Genomic DNA, 21124 nt, shown 5'->3' on the forward strand with positions numbered 1-21124 from the left:
AAAATCACTATAAAAATGAAGAATTGGTTGAGTTGTCAATTTGAGTGAATCGAATGAGAACTTAGAGAATGACTCTCAAAATGAAAAATTAAATTCGATTGAGAATTTGGAGGATTTTAGACATTGTATAATAAACTGAGAGATTACTTAGTACATACGGGTAGGGGTGAGCACTGGGTGGATTAATCCGAAATCCAAACCAATCTAAATCATAAATACTAATTCGGATTGGATATTTCGGATTGAATTGAGATCAGATCGGATTGAGTTCATATTGAATTAAATCGGATTGGATTAGGATTATCCAAATTATCCAAATAAAAATATATTTTTTAAATTAAATTTCATCTTAATATAATATATATTTACTTATCATCATTTTGACGATATTTATTTTTATTTTTTATTTATTATTATTTTTGTATTATTATTTTTTTCAGATTCAAATTTAATAAAAAAAATATTGTTGACTAATTTCAAGTTTATATATATATATATATATATATATATATATATATATATATATATTAGTTTGAATTATCAAAACCATTTTCAATCTAATCCAATCCGTATCTGATCCGTATTAATTAATAAAACGGATTGGATTACGGATTGAATAAATTTAGTTTGGATTTAATACGAATCGGACAAAATGGATTGATTTTACCCATTTGCTCACCCCTACATATGGGTCTAAAAAGAGTGGATGATTTATTTTTTTTCCCTAAGAATAGTAACAATAGGCATAAAGAAGTTTTTCGAAATTGAAGTTAATAAAAAATTATTTTCGATCAACAATGTCACATGATAGATTAAATGAATTAGCAGTGTTGTCGATTGAGAAATAAATAGTCCGTCAATTAGATTATACATATTTGATCAATATTTTTGCCTCTAAAACAACTTAGACGAGTGATGCATATTGTTTTTTTGTTTATATATATATTTTCTTTAAATCAAGCTTACCTTTAAATAACCACATCAAATAACATCCACATGACTGCAAACTTGTGTTATTTTTCTCTTTGAATATTATTAAATTTTTGTCGTTCGTGATATTCTTCTACTTCAAATTTGATTGACCCGCCAATATTGAACTAATTATTAAATTTTTGTCGTTGGTGATATTCTTCTAGTTTAGATTTTCTCTTTTCAATATATGTGTTAATCACGTGCTCCCTTTTTTTCTTACAGCTCATTGGCCATTAATTTCTGCCCTAAATTCTCTTATCCACAGAGATCTGTACAGAAGACAACTATTTAATTATAAACAGTCTGCTACCTTTGTCATTCTCAGAAAATCAATCATAGTGACAGACATGTTACAACATATAATACGTCATATTCTAAATTATTTTTTTCAAATCAATTTACATAACATTTACAACTAACTAAATAATTATAACATGTATTTAATTGGGTTGCGTTTATTTTCAAGGAGATTTAAGTCATTTAATTATTATTTATTAAAAAAATAATTTTTTTTATATTAATATATATTTTTTAATAATAAAATATTTAAAAATATATATATTCATTAATTGATACATCAATAGACTTAATTAATTTTATATATGAATTAAATTAAATTATTAGTTTTCGAGTAAACTAATTAAAATTGTGTAACTACCTTAGTTAATAATGAGAATTGATACTTTTGGTTATACAATTACACGGCACTACACTATACATCTATCAAATATTTATAATAATTATTTATTTTATTATTAGTTTAAGATTATCAGTTTAACTTGTTTATAATATATTTTTTTATTAATAATTATATAACATTTTAATTATTTATCCAACAAATTATTCTAAATATCAAAAATATTATTATGGTGGAAAAAACTAAAAGTAAAATTTTTAATTTTTTTATAATATTAATTATTAAAAATATATATACTTTTCAGAATGATTAATTCCTTAATCAATTCCTTATAATCTTAAACATTTTTTATTGCATAAAGAATCATTTTCATAATTTAAAACATTGTAAAGAAAAGTCAATTTAAGAAATACATCTTTTTCTTACCCATGAACCAACCCAATTATCAAATTCCTCCCTTAAGCAAGTATCTTCCCTCTCACTATAAATATTTTTTTTTGACTTTATGGATTTTAAAAATTGTCTAAATTCTTCAGCCATATAATTTGCATTCACTAACATTCTCACGTGAAACCAAATCTAATGTAACTTTTGTGGATAATAAAAAATAATAATATTTATTTTTGTTATAAAATATATTTAAAATTAATTACACAAAATAGAGTAGCATAATAATTAGGCAATGTTAAGGTACAAAAGAGAAGACCGATAATCATATCGGCTATTTACAACTAATATATTTTTTATTACTACTTTTATGATTTTCAATTTAATGAGTTATATTAATTATTTTATTATTAATAATGATATAACAATTTTAATATTTATTAAAAAAATTAAAATAATTAAATATGAAGTGTAGTATTTTTTTTTTTAATTTTATAATTTTAAGTGTTGAGTATCTTAAAAAAAAAATGTAAGAAAAACATATTTTATTATTTTATTTAAATAATAAAAGTAGGGCTAACATACCCAACTATTATTTTTTTTCTTCTCATTTTAATAAAATTAATCCTTCAGTCACAAGATTAGTTAGGCATGATATGAACACAATAACTTACATTTAAACTTATTTTTTAAAAACATATATGACCTAACACGACACAACCATAGTTAGTTCAAGCACCATTGACTTGTGTCATGCTCCCTATGCTCTCTAACTAAATAATCAATTCATTTTGTTTTGAAAAAGGTGACGATATTTAATTTAAATAAAATATATAATATTTTTGAAAGTCTTACAGTTAGAAATAAACAATTGAACACTTATTAACTAATCTTATAATACAATTACAATGTTTGAACTTTTATAATATAAAATTATTCAAAATCAACATTATAACACAAATAAAACTTTTAATATAGTTAATATCCTTATAAAGTTTGTAAGTTTACTTGTCTTTTTCTTTTTTTTTTTTCTTTTTTTTTTATCTTTTAGTCTCATTATTATTTAGAGCAAAGAAGTTTAATTGTTTTCATTAGCATTTTATGAATAAGAAATAATTGGTGACTTGTGACGAGACATTTTAGATATTTTTATTATATAAAAATAATAATTTTATCAAAAATCAAAACAATGATATATATATATATATTTTTTTTGTTAAAGTTGATCAAAAATATTATTTGCAAGTTTATTTAAAAATCAAATTTTTATTAAATTTTTAAATATCTGTTTTTATCAAATTCAATCATATGAGTATGGAGATTGCAGACAATCATATAATCTAATTCAATCAGGTAAAATATAAAAAAAAAAAAAAAAAAAGGAATAGTTTGAACACATTAATAAAAAATTAACAATAAATAAAAAGTTAATTTAGAATTAGGTGACACATATTTCTACCCGCAAACACACTTAAACATTTAATTAGACGCATAACTTGTCGTATTACTAACTCGAACCCAGGACCTCGAGAAGATTGAAAATATTCAACTATTGTTGTCGCATTTAACTAGGCGCATAATTTAGAAGAGATGAATTAGATAATGAACAATGTAAACATTGATTAGACTTATTTGAATAAAAGTTATATTTTTTAATGAAAAAAATTAATTATTAAGTTTCTATAATATATTTATATTTAATATTTAAATAATATATATAATAAATTAAACTTTGATATTTTAATTGAATTAAATAAGAAAAGTCAATTTCAAACCATATGTAATATAATAAGGAATTAATATTTGAATTAGATTCAAATAACCCATTCCAAACAAGTTCTTAACTTAACAATTTGAAATTAGAAATTAAAGAAAATTAAAGATTCTTTATTGATTTGTTTGTTGTTAATTCTAACTAAATCTACTTTTGATTTTTTATTAGAAAAAGGTGAGTAAGTTATGAATAGGGAGTCACTATGAACACAAAGCACCTTTGTCAAAATTGCTGATTTTGAGGAAACACCTAAAAAGAGGGGAAACAAAAGATTAATTAAAAGCAAGTCTCTGAAAAGATGGTAGAGTTGTACATCTATATAACTTGTTTGAAGTTGGGTTAGTTATAATTTTATTGTTTGATTTTTTTTCAATAACAATAAAATATGTTATTGTGTTTTTAATTAGTTGAATTAGAATAACTATAGATGATTGTATATTTACAAATCAAATTTAGTTTGATTTAAAAGTTTTCAAATTACCAATAAATGCAAAATTTGGTTCATATTTAAACTCAATTAGTGGACATAATAAAACTTCAAATAATTTATTTAAAGATTTAATGACATCAAACTATATTACTATTTTATTTGATAATTAAATGATTTATTTTTCACTATTGCAAACAAGTAAGGGCTTTTCTTCCCTTTACCCATGATATTATTTAAGAAAGAAAATGTCAAATTAACTCAAAATTGGTCAAAGATTTTAAGTTTTTAACAAAAGAAAAGAAAAAGAAATGGTTAAAGACAAAAGGCACCGACACTCATGCAAAAGTTTGACTCATTCTTAACATAAAATATTAATTAACTTTTTTTTTCTAAAAAATATTAAGGAAAATATAGGATAAGTTTTATTAGGCTTTTACTCTAACTTATTCTTATTCGTTCATCTTCTTTGGTTTATTGTAAATACGTTTAATAAAATTCAACTTATTTAATTAAAAGAGGGACAAAGAAAAAATTGTGTTTAAATGTAAAATATATTTGATTATAATTTTTTAAGTTAATTCAGTTATTACACAAAATTATTATAACAGATTATTACGTAAACGCTTAACCTATAAGCTAAATCAAATAGACCCATAATTTATGGTTATTGTCAATTTGTTCTATGTAAATTTTAGAATACAAATAGTTTTTTTTTTTACTAAATTGCCTTCATAGATATTTTTAATTAATAATTTAAATAATTCGGAGGATGTTAGAAACTGTCGTCATGTCTAGTAATCAAATGACGTTAATCAAATGTCGTCAAATCTATGATGCAGTATTAATAATCAATGAATGCATTGACTCAGCTAATTCATGAGGCGAAAAATGTGTTTTTGTCAAGTTAGAAATCGAAAAAACTTATAATCACGTCAATTGAGAGTTTTTGTTTGATGTTATGGATATAACGAGAATGTGTGTGAAATAGATTGATTGTATTATATTTTGAATGTTGACGATTATGTTTTATGTCATTGTAAATGGGAGTTTTCAGAGATTTTTCGAGAGCTCTCAAGAGATTAGGCAATGTGGTTCACTTTTTTTTCCTCATTATTATGGAAGCCCTCTAAAAAATGATGACCTTTTATAGAAAACTCGAGACTTATCAATAGAGTGAATTGTGAGACTAGAATGTATCTTTTTATCCGATCACATTTATTTTCGTTGATGACACTCTCCGCTTGGTTCAAGGAACCTATAGTAATTTTAAGCATTTTTTGAATATTTTATAGTGATTCGGTACATTTTCAGATCTTCGATTTAATTTTAATAAATCAAACACTTTTTTCTCAAATTTTATTTCGAATAGGAGAATGATGACATTGACAAATGTTTTGAGGTTCGGAATTGGTACTCTTCTGTCAACCTATCTTGGTATGTCATTGAGTACTAAATTACGATCCAAGATTTATTGAGACCCGATAATCACTAAACTAAAAAGTAAGTTCTCTAAATGGAGAAACAAAATAACTTTGAAAAGAGATTGACTAATCCTCATTAAAAATGTGTTATCATCTATTCTCGTGTGTATATATATAATGTTTTTATTCGTTCTCTCCAACTCCAAGAGTATGATAGTGAAAATTGAAAGAATACAATGTAAATTTATAAGGGATCTTCTAATTCATCATTTTATCATCTAGTTAATTACGATAAAATTAAATGTCTTACGGATCAAGGAGGTCTAAATATTTAAGATCTTATCTATATATATATATAATGATGCTTAATTTTTAAAGTGTTCGGATTGTCGGGTCGAGAGCTGTGGTTAATTTGGATATATGTGAGAGTAAATGGATACTTGGGTCGGATTGTGGGTTGACCCGCCTATAAAATTTTTACCGTAATATTTTTTTCACGGTTTTTTATATTATTACTCGTGGAAATGCACGGGGTACATGCTATAAAATTAAAATTAAAAATGCTATAGGTATGGTTCAAACTTGCAACCTAACAAAACAAGTACAACCTTTTAACCAATTAGGCTAATAACACTTTATATTTTAAATTCAACCTAAAATTTGATAAACGCGTGACATTTTAAAAATATAAGTTCAACTTTTTAACTAACTAATCTATATATATATATAATGATGTTTAATTTTTAAAGTGTCCGGATTGTCGGGTCAAGAGCTGTGGTTAATTTGGATATATGTGAGAGTAAATGGATACTTGGGTCGGATTGTGGGTTGACCCGCCTATAAAACTTTTGCCGTAACATTTTTTTCACGGTTTTTATATTATTACTCGTGGAAATGCACGGGATACATGCTAGTTTCCTTTAATAAAGCTCTTATATCGAAATGGTGTATTAAATTTGCAACAGGGCTAAATAGTCTCTTTGATCATCGATGGTCAGATGTAAGTATGATTAAGATTGGGTTGTTCGTTTGCCAAAATGTCTAATTATCCAACGGGGTGTAGCATTTGAAGGAAAACTTATTCTATGTGGAAAAAAATTCACAAGTAGTCCAGATTCTTTGTGAGAGATGGGTCTTCGATCAGTTTTGAGAACGACATTTGATATAGTGTCCAAAATCTAGTTACAATATATCTTGAGTTTGTTTCCACTACTATACGTAGAAATGACACGGTTAATGCCATTTTTATTCTCGGTCTATTGGTTCTGCTAGCCAAATTAGATATAAAAAGAGATTAAATATTAAAGATAGTTTTCTCATAATAATGTCTTATTTTTTATAAGACGCAAACAAATGTTTCGTCTGAACAAAACATTATGCGTTGCCAAGACGCGTATAGTTTTTATGTGAGACATTGTTATAATTTGTTCGTTAAAATGATTCCGTATAATTTTGGTTGAGAGAAACTTTGGAAGTTAAAGATTTCATTAAAGATATATATTTCTTTGGAGGAAGTGCTATTCATGGTAGATTTTTTTACAGATAATATGTGCATGGAAAAATATTGTATTATAGTAAGTTATTGTCATATGTGTCACGAGGATGTTGAATTGTCAACTAAGTTATTTTTACATTGTCGAGGAGTGACTAGTATCTGAAAATTTTTTTGTAGAGTATTAGTAAGATTCACTAGATGATGCTTAAGTCTTGAATAGTTGTTGGGAAAATTATTTCGATTGATGCGACTGATATAACATGTCTACATTTTTTAGTTATCATCCAAATTATTTGTTGGTAGAATATATATTTTGAGAGAAATCATCGAATTCAATGATCATAGTCGTCCGATGTGTATCATTAATAATGCTATTATTATGACGTTTTTTGAGATTCGTTCCGGAAAGCCGCTTAAATCGGTAGGGGAGTTAATCGTTCTTCTCGAGGTTCTACGAACTCGACAACCTATTGGGTAACGTGGTTGCATTTTTTATCATGTTATGATTTGTCGCGTACTTATACGATTTTATCATTTTTTAATATAAATGGAAAATTTTCAAAATAAATAATCATTTAAATAATTTCATAAAAAAAATCCAAATAAACCACATCAAACAAGCTCTAATTATTTAATACTAAATATAAATAATTAATTTCTATATTTGGATAAAGTTTATGCCACTTATATAATATAGTTATATATGTATAATTAAAATAAATATATTTCAAAATAATTATTATGTATTAAAATATTCACCTAATATATTTGAATTATTGTCTTTGAGGAGACAACTATAATATATATAATGACTTGATAGGTCAATAGTGTTATCATAAAAAGAAATAACTTTGATAGCAATCTAAATCTCATTTATTGCTAGAGGTAAAAAGTAAAAACATGTGAAAATTGGTTTTAGATAAAATAGAAAGGAATATTGGCACTCTATAAGAGCATATGACCTTACCTAAGTGGTAAATTGATATTGATTAAACTATCTTTTCCAACTATATGCTTTATCCCCATCCTAAATTCGATGGATATATAGGTTAAGATGTAGAATTAGATGAGCAATTTTTCAGTGGGGTGGCCCTTCAGGGTATTGTGTTGTTACACATAATTTGGTGAATTTGTGATCAACTAAGGGCCACACTAAATGTAGAGGGCTCGGATTGCGTGATCGATATTATTGATTCGACTAAGGCTTTCTTCTTGATAATGAAAGGAGTAGGCAAGTGAGATTGGGGGAAAATACACTTTGGATTGTCACCCACTTAGGGTTGGTGTATGAAAAAAATATGAGTATCTTTTGATAATTTTTTAAGGATGTGTCACATTTCAAGGTAGGTAGATTGAATTCAAATGAAATTAAAAAAATGGGATCACTAACATTCAACATGGGTACCATATACTACCATGTGTTGTTGTGGCAGTGATTTGTCATCAATAAGATGATGGAAATTAAAGGGGCATTCATTGTCCAATTTTGCAAAGTAGGTCCATTGACTTTGACACAAATTATATTTTTCAAGTTTTAGTGGAATTCTAGAAATTCATTCAAAATGCAAAGTTTCAACTATGGTTACATTGTTAAATAAAAAATGGATCTTAACAATGAATAAATGCCATACATATCTGTTAAAAAGTAGACTAATTTACAACCATGTTTACACGGTTGAATATATAAAAAAAGAGTATTTACACAGTGTCGTATTTGTTGAAATAACAGATAAATTTACAACTCAATGATACAATGACTAGTATTGATAAATAGTTGTTCTCCATTCAAATATTTATTTGGTGAATTATTTAATTTAGAGAAAATAAAAATATTTTAAAAAATCTAAATTAATAAGTTTATTTTAGATAGTCACGAAAAATTCGAACAAACAATACATCTTGCACATATATAAACGAGTATTCAAATCAATATGTATTATTATGAGCACAATTCTCACCATTTTTTATTTTGATCTTATTCATTATTTATTTTAGTTTATTCTCATTAAACTTGGTTATTTCTCAATCAATTATTTTTTATAGTAAATTTTTTCTTTGACCAAATGTATAAAATTGTCAATTTAATAAAAGGAGCCAATAAAATAACATGATTTCTACTATTAACTCACTTATAACATTATTAGGTTATTGTAAACATTTCAACCCTTTGAAATTGTACACCATTCTTCAATAAACTAGTTTTTTTAGTGTAGAAATTGAAAGAAAAGGAGAGATTGGGGGTCACTTTCCATAAATAGCAAGTAGCATAGACATTTTGGGCAATTCACACATGCATCCCTCAAATATTCATGTTTGCGTAAGAATTGTACTTACGAATCTATTGACACTATTATACGTCACTAATATTTTTTATTCTCTTTTTATATATAAAATAAAATTATGCCCTCAATAAAAAAAACATCTTTTTTATTTTTATTATTTTCACAAAGATACTTGCTTTGTATTTAATCAAAATTTATTTATTTGAATAAATTTAAATTATTTATAAATTTTAATTGGTGTTTATTTTGATAATAAAGTTTAATTTTTTTTAAGTGATTTATTTATATTAAAAATAATAAAAATGGTTTAAATACAAAAAAAAAAGTTACATGATAATAAAAAACAGTCATGTTATCGAACTTTTAGTTCTCGAAAAGACCGATAAACTCTTTGACCGATTTCAGCGACTTTTCAAAACAAATCTCGAATAACGTTTAGAATAATATAATTATAAATAATTAACGCCTACCATCGTTTGAAAGTTCGACTATTTTTATCCATCAAATCCAAATATTTCACTAGAAAATAATTGTGATAATAATTCAAATGTGAACCTATTAATCCAAACTTCACACTAAACTATTTAAATACTCAAATATACATACTATATTCTATAACAAAAAAACTCTAGAAATTGTCACATCCTACAAATAAGTGAGTTGTCTATATAAAAGAGTATTAATATATAATTATAACTTTTTTAATTTAATGAATAATTTAGTTGATAAATTGAGTAATATAGTTGATGAGATAATTAAAAAAAATGATATTTAATTATATAAGAATCTTTTTTAAAAAAATTAATAAAAAATGCATTAATTACTATTTTTTACAATAAAATGCAAATATTTATTTAAAAAGTTTATAATTTATGATAATATATTTCATTTGGGTTTTAATTAGTTTATAAAAAAAATAAGTTACAAGAAGTCATTAATTAGAAACAAACTAATATACGTTAAATATAGAAGTTAAATTGAAAATTATTGGTAAAATAAAAGAAAAAAAATAGAGAGAGAAAGGCAGTGACAGAGTCTAACAGATGGAGGAGAGAGAGAGAAATGGCGAAAAATAAAACGAAAGAAGAATAGTGGTGTGGAAGAAGAGGTGTCTCGTGAAGCAAGAAGCAAAGCCAAAGCCAAGAAAGAAAGAAAGAAAGAAAAAGAAAGAAAACCCAAGTAACCAAGTTCGTTCCTTTTCTTCAATTCCATCTTCTCTCATCCATCCATCCATAAACACAACCACATTCCTTCTTTGTTTCTTCCTTTTCTTCAATCAAGAGATCCCCTTCTCCATCGATTCAATACATGCGTACAAGAATTCGATTCCCCTTTTAATTTCTTCAATAACAATGTCGCATTCAGGAAAACCCACAAAGGGTCTAGGGTTAGATGAAATCTCTGACAAATTACGCGATTCCTTCATCTCCGATAAAGACGATAGCAAACCCAACAACCTCCGACAACCCAATCATGGTTCGCCGGTGTCTCCGTTGCTCAACCGTCAGAGCACTACCGACGCGACAACAACAAGCAGCAGCAGTTCGAGTTCGTCCGGATCGGTTTCAGGACGAAATGCACCTCCGAATAGATCATCCAACCAATCCGCCGGCGGCGGCGGCATATCTGGCTCTGCTGGAAGCTCCCCAGTATCTGGAAACGCTGGCTCTGCTGGAAGCTCACCGGTGTCCGGTCACGCTGGCTCGTTTCGTGGACGACGAACCGGCGGCAATGTAAGATCGCAATCAGCAAACTCTTTCAATTTCCGTGGTGGTAGCACCGCTACTTCTCCTCCACTCAATGCCCTTCCGACCGGTAACATCTGTCCATCGGGAATCACGAAAACGGGAATGGCGAGTAAAAATACCAAGTCTGATGTATTGGGTTCTGGAACAGTCAATTACGGCCACGGAAGTATAATACGGGGAAGGCCCGCCGCGAAAAAGGTAGACGGAACCACCAATAAACTGTCTTATCCCGGCGGTGATTCTACAAAACCTCTTACGCCTTATTCTAACGCCGATGAGCTTAAACGAGAAGGGAATGCACAGTTCAGAAGTGGTCATTTAACAGATGCATTGAGTTCTTACGACAGAGGAATTTCATTAGCGCCTAGAAATCCAACTTTCAGATTTAACAAAGGTGTTGCATTGACGGGTCTCAATCGTCTGGCTGAAGCCGTGAAGGAATTTGAAGAATCCATCAAATTGGATCCTGATTATGCCAAAGCCCATTATCGATTAGGATCTATCCTTCTACGGTGAGTTGCTGAATCCATCAACTGAACTTGACATTTCTTTGTAAAATCAATCATTTAATCTTTCTTCCTTCCATTCTTTAGGCTAGGACATGTTGAAAGTGCAAGAAGGCACCTTACATTTCCAGGGCAAGAACGAGATGTGAATGAGATTAGAAAATTACAATCAATAGAGATGCATTTGAACAAATGCAGAGATGCTCGTAAGGTTAAGGATTGGAATGGGGCCTCTAACGAAAGCGATGCTGCCATTGCTTCCGGGGCAGATGCTTGTATTCAGGTAAATAAAACCCTTGTTCATGAATTATTTGGATATCGAAATTATTGTTATTGAAGAATCGATTGATCTTGTTCACAGCTAGAAGCATGCAAAGCAGAAGCCTCTCTAAAGCTTCAACATCTAAACTATGCAAACACATGGTTACCCTGTATTCCAGATTTCGATTACTCGACAGATTCTTGTTCCCAATCCAAATTCTTCGGTATGTTTGCTGAAGCATATCTCTATTTCGTCCGAGCCCAGATTGAAATGGCACTGGGGAGGTAATTACGAAGATATTGAGAATTTGAATGAAACAGTAATAAGTTAGTAATTGGGAATTTGGTTGTGCAGGTTTGAGAACGCAGTGACAGCAGCTGAGAAAGCGGCGGAGATTGATCCTGAAAATGGGGAGGTTTCGTTTCTGGCAACGAGTATAAGGGCGGTTTCTGGAGCACGTACGCGTGGGAATAGTCTTTTCAAATTGGAAAGGTTTGTGGAGGCAAGCGCTGCTTATGGAGAAGGAATTGGGATCGAGCCTAACAATTCTGTTCTGTATAGTAATCGGGCAGCTTGTTGGTTTAAGCTTGGGATGTGGGAACGATCTCTTGATGATTGTAATCGAGCGCTTTCTATACAACCGAATTACACTAAAGCCCTTCTCAGAAGAGCTTCTTCCTACTGCAAGGTAGGTGGTAAATTGGGTAATCTGACATTTTTTTAAATTGTTATTGTTGTAAACAAAAGAAAAACTCAATGACTAAGAAATTGTAATCTTTAATTATAGCTTGAACGATGGGCGGAAGCTGTCAAAGATTATGAAATTCTGCACGAGGAATTCCAGAATGATAGTGAAGTAACAGAGTCGTTATTCACTGCCCAATTCGAGTTGAGGAAATCCCTAGGAAAAGGAGGAGAAGACGAGGAGGAAGATAGGGTTAAGGTTGTGTCCAGTCTTGAGCAGTTCATGGATGTTATAACTTTAAAGTCCTCTTCTTCACCAGCTGGTTAGTGGATACTTTGAACTAACTAACTAACTAATAAAGAACTATTGTTTTGGTTATTTTAAATGGTGGAATGAAATGTTTTGTAGGCGTTTCACTTGTTTATTTTACGAAACAATCGAACCAAAACTGCCAGGAGATATCTTTGTACTTTCACACACTTTCTGAGCGATACCCTTCAGTAAAATTTGTCAAGGTGCGAGCTTTTTCCCCCAAATCCTATTCTTGTCGCTTGTTGGTGCTGTTGTTGGTATTCCTTTTGTAATATATAACAGGTTGATGTTATTTTGAAGGTGGACGTCGAAGAAACACCAGAAGTAGCCACTGCAGAGAATGTGAGGATAGTCCCGGCGATCAACATTTACAAAAATGGATGCAGGATGAAGGAAACAATAAGCCCTAGTCCGGAGTTATTGGAGTCTTGGTTATTGCATTACACTTAGCAGCAACCAAGCATTAGTTCCTTACCAGTTACATGAATAGTTTTGGTCTATGTACTTTCAGGTAAAAAGAGAGAACCCTTTCGGTCTCATCTCATTTTATTCATTCATTCCTAATTGACCCGATTTCTTCGCCCCCACTTGTTAGTTTCCCCTTTCGAAAGTTCTCCGGTCTAGTCGAGATAGAGGATCAGGAATATAAGAGGTTCAGTCGGGTCTTGTAAGCAATTCAGAATAAATTTTTGTTTACATATATCATCATCAATATCAAATTTCATTTCTAGCGGTAATAGTATGAAGTTTATTCTTATAATCAAATATAGTAAAATTAATTTTATATGAAGAATAATGGGTTCAACTACCTTATTTATTTAACAAGAAGATAAAATAGCATATTAGGAAATGACATGTAAAATAAAGATTGAAAATTTGGTACCTTCCATGAATCCAAACGATACCTAATATAAAGTCAGAAGCCAAACTAATGGCCCACACAAGGACGACGTGGCTTGGAAGTCTCTTTGTCTGACGTGGTAGTTGCCGTCCCCGTCCGTCCCTTGTCAGATTGACGGCGACTTTTGTGGTGATGTTTTCCACTAATTAATGTTTCTTGCCTGTAACGGTAACTGACACATTTCCTTTTATGGTAGTAAGTTGGCAGACAAGTGTTAGGTCTTGTTTGTTTTGGAATTAAGTTGTTGTGAGATCAAATAACTTTTTACTTATATAAACTTATGTTAATAATTAAATGGGCTTGAGTTGCTTGACCGGATCTATGAAGAGTTAATTAAAGTGGGTTAGAAATAATCCGAAATGTTAATATTTAATTAGGAGTGACTTGCAAGGGAATATCAAATCATTAGTACTAATTTATTTATTTTTTTCATTATTAATTTTCCATAAATAAATAAATAGATGTCTGAAACACACCAGAATAAACATAATATTCAGCCGTCCCCCAAATTAACCATATGAATTAAAAAATACGGGGGACGAAGCCGAGTTCGGAGAAAACTAGAGGGCATTGAGTAATGGCTTTGAAGTTCATGTAACCGATGGGACTGACATATCGAACTGAAGAACTGATGCCACTATTGAGGGTGAGACTGACCCTAGCCTTTCCCACATGGTCCATGACGGATCTGCAATGTGGGTCAGGGCTCCGCACTGGGACCACCTCACATATGTCTTTTTCATGTTCTCCATTCACTTTTAGGTTATACATACCGTTGAAATCGGTCTTACCCATCACTTGGAATGTCAAGGTCCCGTTCACTCGGTTCCTACAACTTAGTTTCACCACAGCACCTATATCGATAATCCACAATTTATAAGTTATCCATATATGCAAATAATAACATTGAAATTGAAATTTCTAGTTATTATATTTGGTCACATGCTAGCCTACTATGTATATATATATAAATATATGCAATGAAAAAAAATTATGCACTTAATTACCAATAAGAGGTCGGCTAACCCTAGTGAGGAATTGTAAGCGACAAGGGTCACAATAGACTTTTCCATTGACTTGAAATTCTGGTTGTATTTTGCGGCCACCGTGGCCATGGGCGGAGCTGGCCATGGCCAAGAAAAAGAGGGCCGAGGCCAGAAATAGGGTGGCCGCATAATTTGCCATTTTTTTTATTGATTAAAGATTTCCCTCCCGTTTCCTGTTCTGATGTGTGACAGGAAATTAAGGGTATGAACTACAATAGATGAAGCATTCTCAAGATTCATATATAGACAGTTTTAATTTGTTACAAGGCCAACTGCCCATTTGTCTGGTTTCTCCTTAATTTCCGTTAAACTAGTTGTTTTTGTTGTTATGAATAGATCATATGGTCTATATATAGATTCCTTCTCCCATTGATAATTAATTCATTTTTACCCAGTTCAAGTCATGTTTGTTATATGGATTGTTACATTATATATTGCCATAAGAGAGTATTTATAATCTTCTAGTTAGTGATGCTAATTACAGAAAGAATTATATATTAATGGCATCTTCTTACAAATATGACATTTAATTTTCCTTTATATTGAAATGTATGTATATAAAAGTAAAAAACTTAGGACTGGTTCGAAATTGGAATTATTTTTAAATCTTGTTATGAAAAGTTAGGTTATTGGTGAAGAAATTTAAAGATAGATTATTATTTTAAAAAAATAAAAAAATATTTTTGTATTTTAATTAATATTGATAATATCTTATATTTTTATTTAAATAATTCAATAAATTATTCCCATAATCAACTTAGTTCTTAGATAACTCAAATTAAAGTTTTGGAGGGCTTATCATTGCCAGAAGCCCAGCAAGAGGTCTTTTACTAAAAGTAACAAATTTTAAAGTGTTAGGCCTATTTCAGTTGGACTTAACAAATAAAATTATATATAAACATCATCTCATAGGTTAAAAATCAATCACATTACTTTAAAAAAAAAATGGTCAGTATTGTGGATAATATTTGAGCTCAAACAAATAAATAAAATTAATATATGCAAACCTTCTCTAGAAGGTTGAAGAGATTATCGACCAAATTTGTTGGTTTCACTTATTGAACTTTATATAATATTAAGATGAAACATTGACGAGTAATTAAAATTATTGAAGATTCTAAACTAAATTATCTAAAATCTAAAAAATAAAATAGAGGTATAGTCTTATTGGCTAAACTCATCAATTCACATTTTTTAACAAAAATATTAAAATAACATTTATTTCTCTTTAAAATTATTTTATCATTATATATTAATATTTTATAAATATTTTCTCAAAATCAACATCAATTAATTTATTCCGGCCCAGCAAGCTCTCGGGATAGGATAAACCACTCCCCATAACAACCCATTTAATAAAATCTAAAATAATTAGTTAAATTTATTATATATTTAAACAAAAGATGTTGTAGCATAATTATTTAGAATAAAAACTAAGAACTTTTACTTGATTATGATTCAAATCTTACTTAAAAAAAATTTTCTCATCGATTTTTTAAACTAGACCTAATACAAAAATTAAAAAAAAAAAAATCAATTTTACAAATTTTCAATCGGGGTGTTGGGTCAGCCCAAAACTCGGAGCCGACTCTAACAACATCAATAATTTTTTTTAAAATAATTCAAAAATTATTCAAATAAACCTATGCAAACAAGCTTTTAGATCCAAAAGTTCGATAACTAGCAAGTAAAAATCATATACAAGTCATTGATTCTTAATGTTTGGCGCTAGAGGATTTGAGGACCCAATAGACTATTTTAGTTTTTCTATGTTATATAAGTGTGTTTTTTTTGTGTGTTTAATTTGAAAATAAATATTGTCAAAACTTAATTTTCATTTGTATGGATATTAATGATAAAATTTGAGTTTAATTATGTTAATGAGTCGTGCAAATGTCTTGTAATATTGTTAAGCAAAATGAAAAGCAAATAGTTGAAATGTGTGGGGACTCTAGTAAAACACATTTAACTAAAAATAATGTGGGTAATTATTGGCACTTTGTCCCCACCCGACCACTATTAATTAATTAATGAATTAATTAATTAATTAAAACATGATTATCTTTAATTTCTTTTTTTAGCATTGCACTAATTTCTTGATTAATCTGTGGGTAGCTGCTGGATCTGAGAATTAAAATGTGAAAATAATATTTGTATTCATGTGATCCAATTAATGTTCTAGGTCTGGCTAATTAATTATTAAAATAATGTGCCACTTAATTAGGGAAAAGTTAGTACGTACATTGACAATGACATATATACATATATAGGCTCATATAATTCAGATCCTTTTAAAGATTTAATTGAAATTGAAGACTGGACTAAAATAAGATGGAAGTTTTATTTTAAGAATTTAGTATTGTTTTTAACTAACTTTGATTTGCATGTGCTTGTTTGCATACGTTGTAATAGTTAGATGGTTCTTTTTTTTTTTGTAAAATCATAATATTTTATGTTGGGGGATATTTTTGTAGTTATTGCATTATTCAAAAAACATAAAATAAATCTTATTTGACAAACTTGGATTGAGAAATTGCAATAACTTTAATAAAGAATGCAAAATTGAAAAAGGTTTCACCAATAATCATTTATTCTATAAATATTCATATTTCACTAAATTATGTTTATCATCATTCTAGGTTACACTACTCTATTTATATGAGTAAATTAAGTCAATTAAATTACTTTTAAATCTAAAGCCTACTAGACCCCATTCAAACATAATTTGTCATTAATCATCATCTAAAGTATCACATGTTAAACAAAAAAAACCTAATGAATCTATGAAAAAAAATATTTATTTTTCCAATAGCCATATATATATATATATATATATATATATATATATATATATATATATATATATATATATATATATATGCTTCTTGTGATTATAACTTGGTACCAAACATACCCTTATTAATATCGGTTACTTCCACAGGTTAACCTAGCCCCACTAGGTAGCTAGATAGCCAAATCATAGTGCTAAAATTTTGCAAATTATCCTTGATAATGATTGCTTTTTATGATGGTAACATTATCATATTTATATTGTATATAATTGATATTAAATACATATTATTATTAATGGCAAATGGTGCCAATAAAGGAAGAATATTAGTGTCTTTTGGGATGAAGAAAAAGAGAGCTATCCTAGCCTAGCCTAGCTAATTAAGCACTTTCATTGGTCCCATATATCAACTAATTCAATTCCCTAACTCTCCATAATTGCAATTTTCTCTAATAACAAATCTCCATTCTCATATCACTAGGGAAACAACCAACATAACATGTCTACTGATCTAGGGAAAGAATCCGATGAAGGATCGTCTATGGCTACGCGATCGTCGTCAGTTTTGAGCCGGTATGTATCTCAAAAGAGGCGTGATTGGAACACTTTTGGGCAATACTTGAAGAACCAAAGACCAATACCAATTGCGATGTCTCATTGCAATTACAATCATGTCCTTGAATTCCTAAGGTACTTGGACCAATTTGGCAAGACCAAAGTCCACGCACAAGGGTGCGTGTTCTTTGGGCTGCCTGAGCCACCAGGGCCATGCACCTGCCCTCTCAAGCAGGCGTGGGGAAGCCTCGACGCGCTCATCGGGCGGCTCAGAGCAGCGTACGAAGAAAACGGTGGGTTGCCCGAGACAAATCCATTTGCTAGTGGGGCCATTAGGGTTTATTTAAGGGAAGTAAGAGATTCTCAATCAAAGGCAAGAGGAATTCCTTACAAGAAGAAAAAGAAGATCAAGAGGATTAGTATGGCTAATGATCAAGATGATCATGGAGCCTCAAAACTACCTATGAAGTAGCCCTCTTGAGTCATGAATATTAATTATTACTATTTGAGCTCTAAAGAAGAAGAAGAAGAAGCTGATCAAATGGTAACTCATGAGCTCTTTCATGACACTACTTCTTTTCTTTTTTTAATATATATAAACTTATATATATGATGTTTCTCCATATATATCCACAAACCCTATGTAACCAGACCTAGCTTTAATTGCAAAACCCTAATTTTGCAACTGGTAGTAGGATATATATGAATAAATTAAGATAAGACAAAGAATATATAATCTTGTCTGCATGTTTTCTCTTTAATTCTCTGTTTAGTGTACGAATTTGCATATCTAGTATTATTTTATTCAAAAACATGATTTGGGTACTTTTTATGATTTTGCACGATCTTGTGTGATGGCCCTTGAACAATATGATAATTATATAATTACCCACATAATTGCATGCATTTTTTTAATTGATAAAAGTAATGAGGAAAATTATGTATTAATAGTTTAACATCTTGTTTGTTTGTAGGTGCATTAAAAAGATAGACATTTTGTTTTTGTCTTAGATGTTATATTTTAAAATTGTATCCTACAAGTATATATTATAAGTTGCACCAAATGAAATTCTTTCTTCCTTTTCGAGTTAGAAACCCAAATGGAATTCATCATCATAGATCATCATTTCTTAGTTATAAAAAGAAAAGATAAAAAAATAATAATAATGCATACAAAAATATTGTTAACCAACTAGATTAATTTTAAAAATATATAAGAAAAAATCCCTAGTGAATAAAAGATTGTTATTTTGTCTTGTATCAGTCAGATAGGATTGTTATTTTGTTTTGTATCATTCCCATAAGAATAATTAATGTCTTAGGAAAGATGGGTTGATTATTACATTTTCAAGAAAACCCATTTTGCGGACATATATATATAGATTCACTGTTTTTCTTGTTGTCAATGAAACCTCTTCTTTTTAAAAGGATAAAAGTAATGTTTTTAATTATTACAATTGGAATATCTCATATTTAATTGTAGTAAAATATATATCCAGACAAAAAACAAAGTTAAAGTTAGATAAAAGTTATAATGTTGTCACGAGATAATTATAATGAATACAACATGCCCCAAAAAACAATGCACAAAGGCTTGACTAGATATGGTTAAGAGTCTAAACGTTGTTTTTTTTTCATTTGGTATAAAATGAGCCAAACAAAATAAAATTGAAACAATTCAATGCAAGATAAATTTTAGCGTAAAAAACCTTTATTCCAATCGAGAGTAAAAAACCACAAAATCTACATTGACCACTTAACAATCCACTATCATCAATAAAATTATAACTAAGAGTTCAATCTAAATATAACTAAACTAGAGTTTAATTAATTATATCAAGATCACACAACCATCTTGGCAAATAAAAACAAAGAGCAGTAATAACAAGATCAACCAACCTTATCAATTCTGTCATTATGGTCTTGAATTGACTTAGAAGCTTTAGAAAACATATCTTTATCGTTCAAAATGTAGCCCCATAAATAATCAACAAGTTGTCAACGTTTGAAATCAATTAAATAGTACCATCTTCGATAAACATAAATCTTTTTCAGTTGTTACTACAAACCCTGAATCTGTTTTTGCTTTGTTCTCTCTTGTTGTTCAGTAAAACACACTAAAAACTTAGATGCAAAATATTATTCATTCACATTATATACTTTAAGCTTAAATAAAACACACATCAAATTGGGTCTCTTCAACCATGAAGAAAAAACACAATAGAGTTTATGTGTTCATATTATGGAACGTTCGTATTATGGTTCCATAAATTGAGTGTTGGGGGCACACCCTCCTCTATTGTCAACTATGGACGTCTAGAATGTTTTGATTGAGTCTCCTCGTTGAATTTAGAAATAAAGCAAGTTAATACTCGTATTGCGCAACAATCATTTTGTACTTTTTAAATTTATTTTTGAACTATGAACACCCACTTCACAATCATAACCTTCTAATGAAAATCTAATTGGTGCATTTTTAGTCTTTTTAATAATAGTTTTGTATTAAAATTAATAAAATTTATTTAGTTTACATGATTAAATATTATGTTACTGCGTGTAACCTCTTGGTGGACGTGCTTGATTGTCCATTATTTTTTAAATTATCATTTTAAAGTGGTCGGGAGAGAGGTGACCTTAGAACAATTTCCTAAATTAACCTTGTTTCGCGTTTACTTTCCCAAACTAACCTAGTTTGTTCATTTATTCCCAAACTAACCTAGTTTACTATTCAAATTTAATTTTTATTTTTATTTTTATTTTTGTTTTTTTACATTTCAAATTTATTATATATATATATATATTTAAATTATTATTTATATAAACTAAATTATTTATATTTTAATATATATTTTAAATTATTATTTTTATAAATTTAATTATTTATATTTTGATATATAATTTAAATTATTTTTTTTATAAA

General features: G+C 28.8%; 3 protein-coding genes across 3 annotated transcripts; 2 read left to right on the top strand and 1 right to left on the bottom strand.

Moving 5' to 3' along the window:
* Window positions 1-10421: 10421 nt before the first annotated feature.
* On the top strand, window positions 10422-13642 carry LOC124940414 (TPR repeat-containing thioredoxin TTL1-like). Its single transcript, XM_047480932.1, has 7 exons — window positions 10422-11658; window positions 11740-11935; window positions 12014-12198; window positions 12269-12602; window positions 12702-12921; window positions 13008-13114; window positions 13212-13642. The coding sequence occupies exons 1-7, from the start codon at window positions 10751-10753 to the stop codon at window positions 13359-13361; spliced, it is 2100 nt and encodes a 699-aa protein (XP_047336888.1). The 5' UTR covers window positions 10422-10750; the 3' UTR covers window positions 13362-13642.
* Window positions 13643-14334: 692 nt separating this feature from the next.
* LOC124940416 (anther-specific protein LAT52-like) lies at window positions 14335-15063 on the bottom strand. Its single transcript, XM_047480933.1, has 2 exons — window positions 14820-15063; window positions 14335-14666 (listed from the first exon to the last, which is right to left on the bottom strand). The coding sequence occupies exons 1-2, from the start codon at window positions 14995-14997 to the stop codon at window positions 14335-14337; spliced, it is 510 nt and encodes a 169-aa protein (XP_047336889.1). The 5' UTR covers window positions 14998-15063.
* Window positions 15064-18148: 3085 nt separating this feature from the next.
* Window positions 18149-18676, top strand: LOC124939695 (protein LIGHT-DEPENDENT SHORT HYPOCOTYLS 10-like). Its single transcript, XM_047480144.1, has one exon. The coding sequence runs from the start codon at window positions 18149-18151 to the stop codon at window positions 18674-18676; it is 528 nt and encodes a 175-aa protein (XP_047336100.1).
* Window positions 18677-21124: the final 2448 nt, after the last annotated feature.

Source organism: Impatiens glandulifera, chromosome 5 (genome assembly GCF_907164915.1).
Source record: "Impatiens glandulifera chromosome 5, dImpGla2.1, whole genome shotgun sequence".
NCBI lineage: Eukaryota > Viridiplantae > Streptophyta > Magnoliopsida > Ericales > Balsaminaceae > Impatiens > Impatiens glandulifera.

Excerpts from the sequence above, each read along its gene's own strand:
- LOC124940414 (XM_047480932.1), top strand. The coding sequence starts at position 10,751 with ATGTCGCATTCAGGAAAACCCACAAAGGGTCTAGGGTTAGATGAAATC. Across the intron at positions 11,936-12,013 it reads GGGCAGATGCTTGTATTCAG|CTAGAAGCATGCAAAGCAGA; the intron begins GTAAATAAAACC and ends TCTTGTTCACAG. Across the intron at positions 12,603-12,701 it reads GAGCTTCTTCCTACTGCAAG|CTTGAACGATGGGCGGAAGC; the intron begins GTAGGTGGTAAA and ends CTTTAATTATAG.
- LOC124940416 (XM_047480933.1), bottom strand. The coding sequence starts at position 14,997 with ATGGCAAATTATGCGGCCACCCTATTTCTGGCCTCGGCCCTCTTTTTC. Across the intron at positions 14,667-14,819 it reads GGTTAGCCGACCTCTTATTG|GTGCTGTGGTGAAACTAAGT; the intron begins GTAATTAAGTGC and ends TTATCGATATAG.
- LOC124939695 (XM_047480144.1), top strand. The coding sequence starts at position 18,149 with ATGTCTACTGATCTAGGGAAAGAATCCGATGAAGGATCGTCTATGGCT.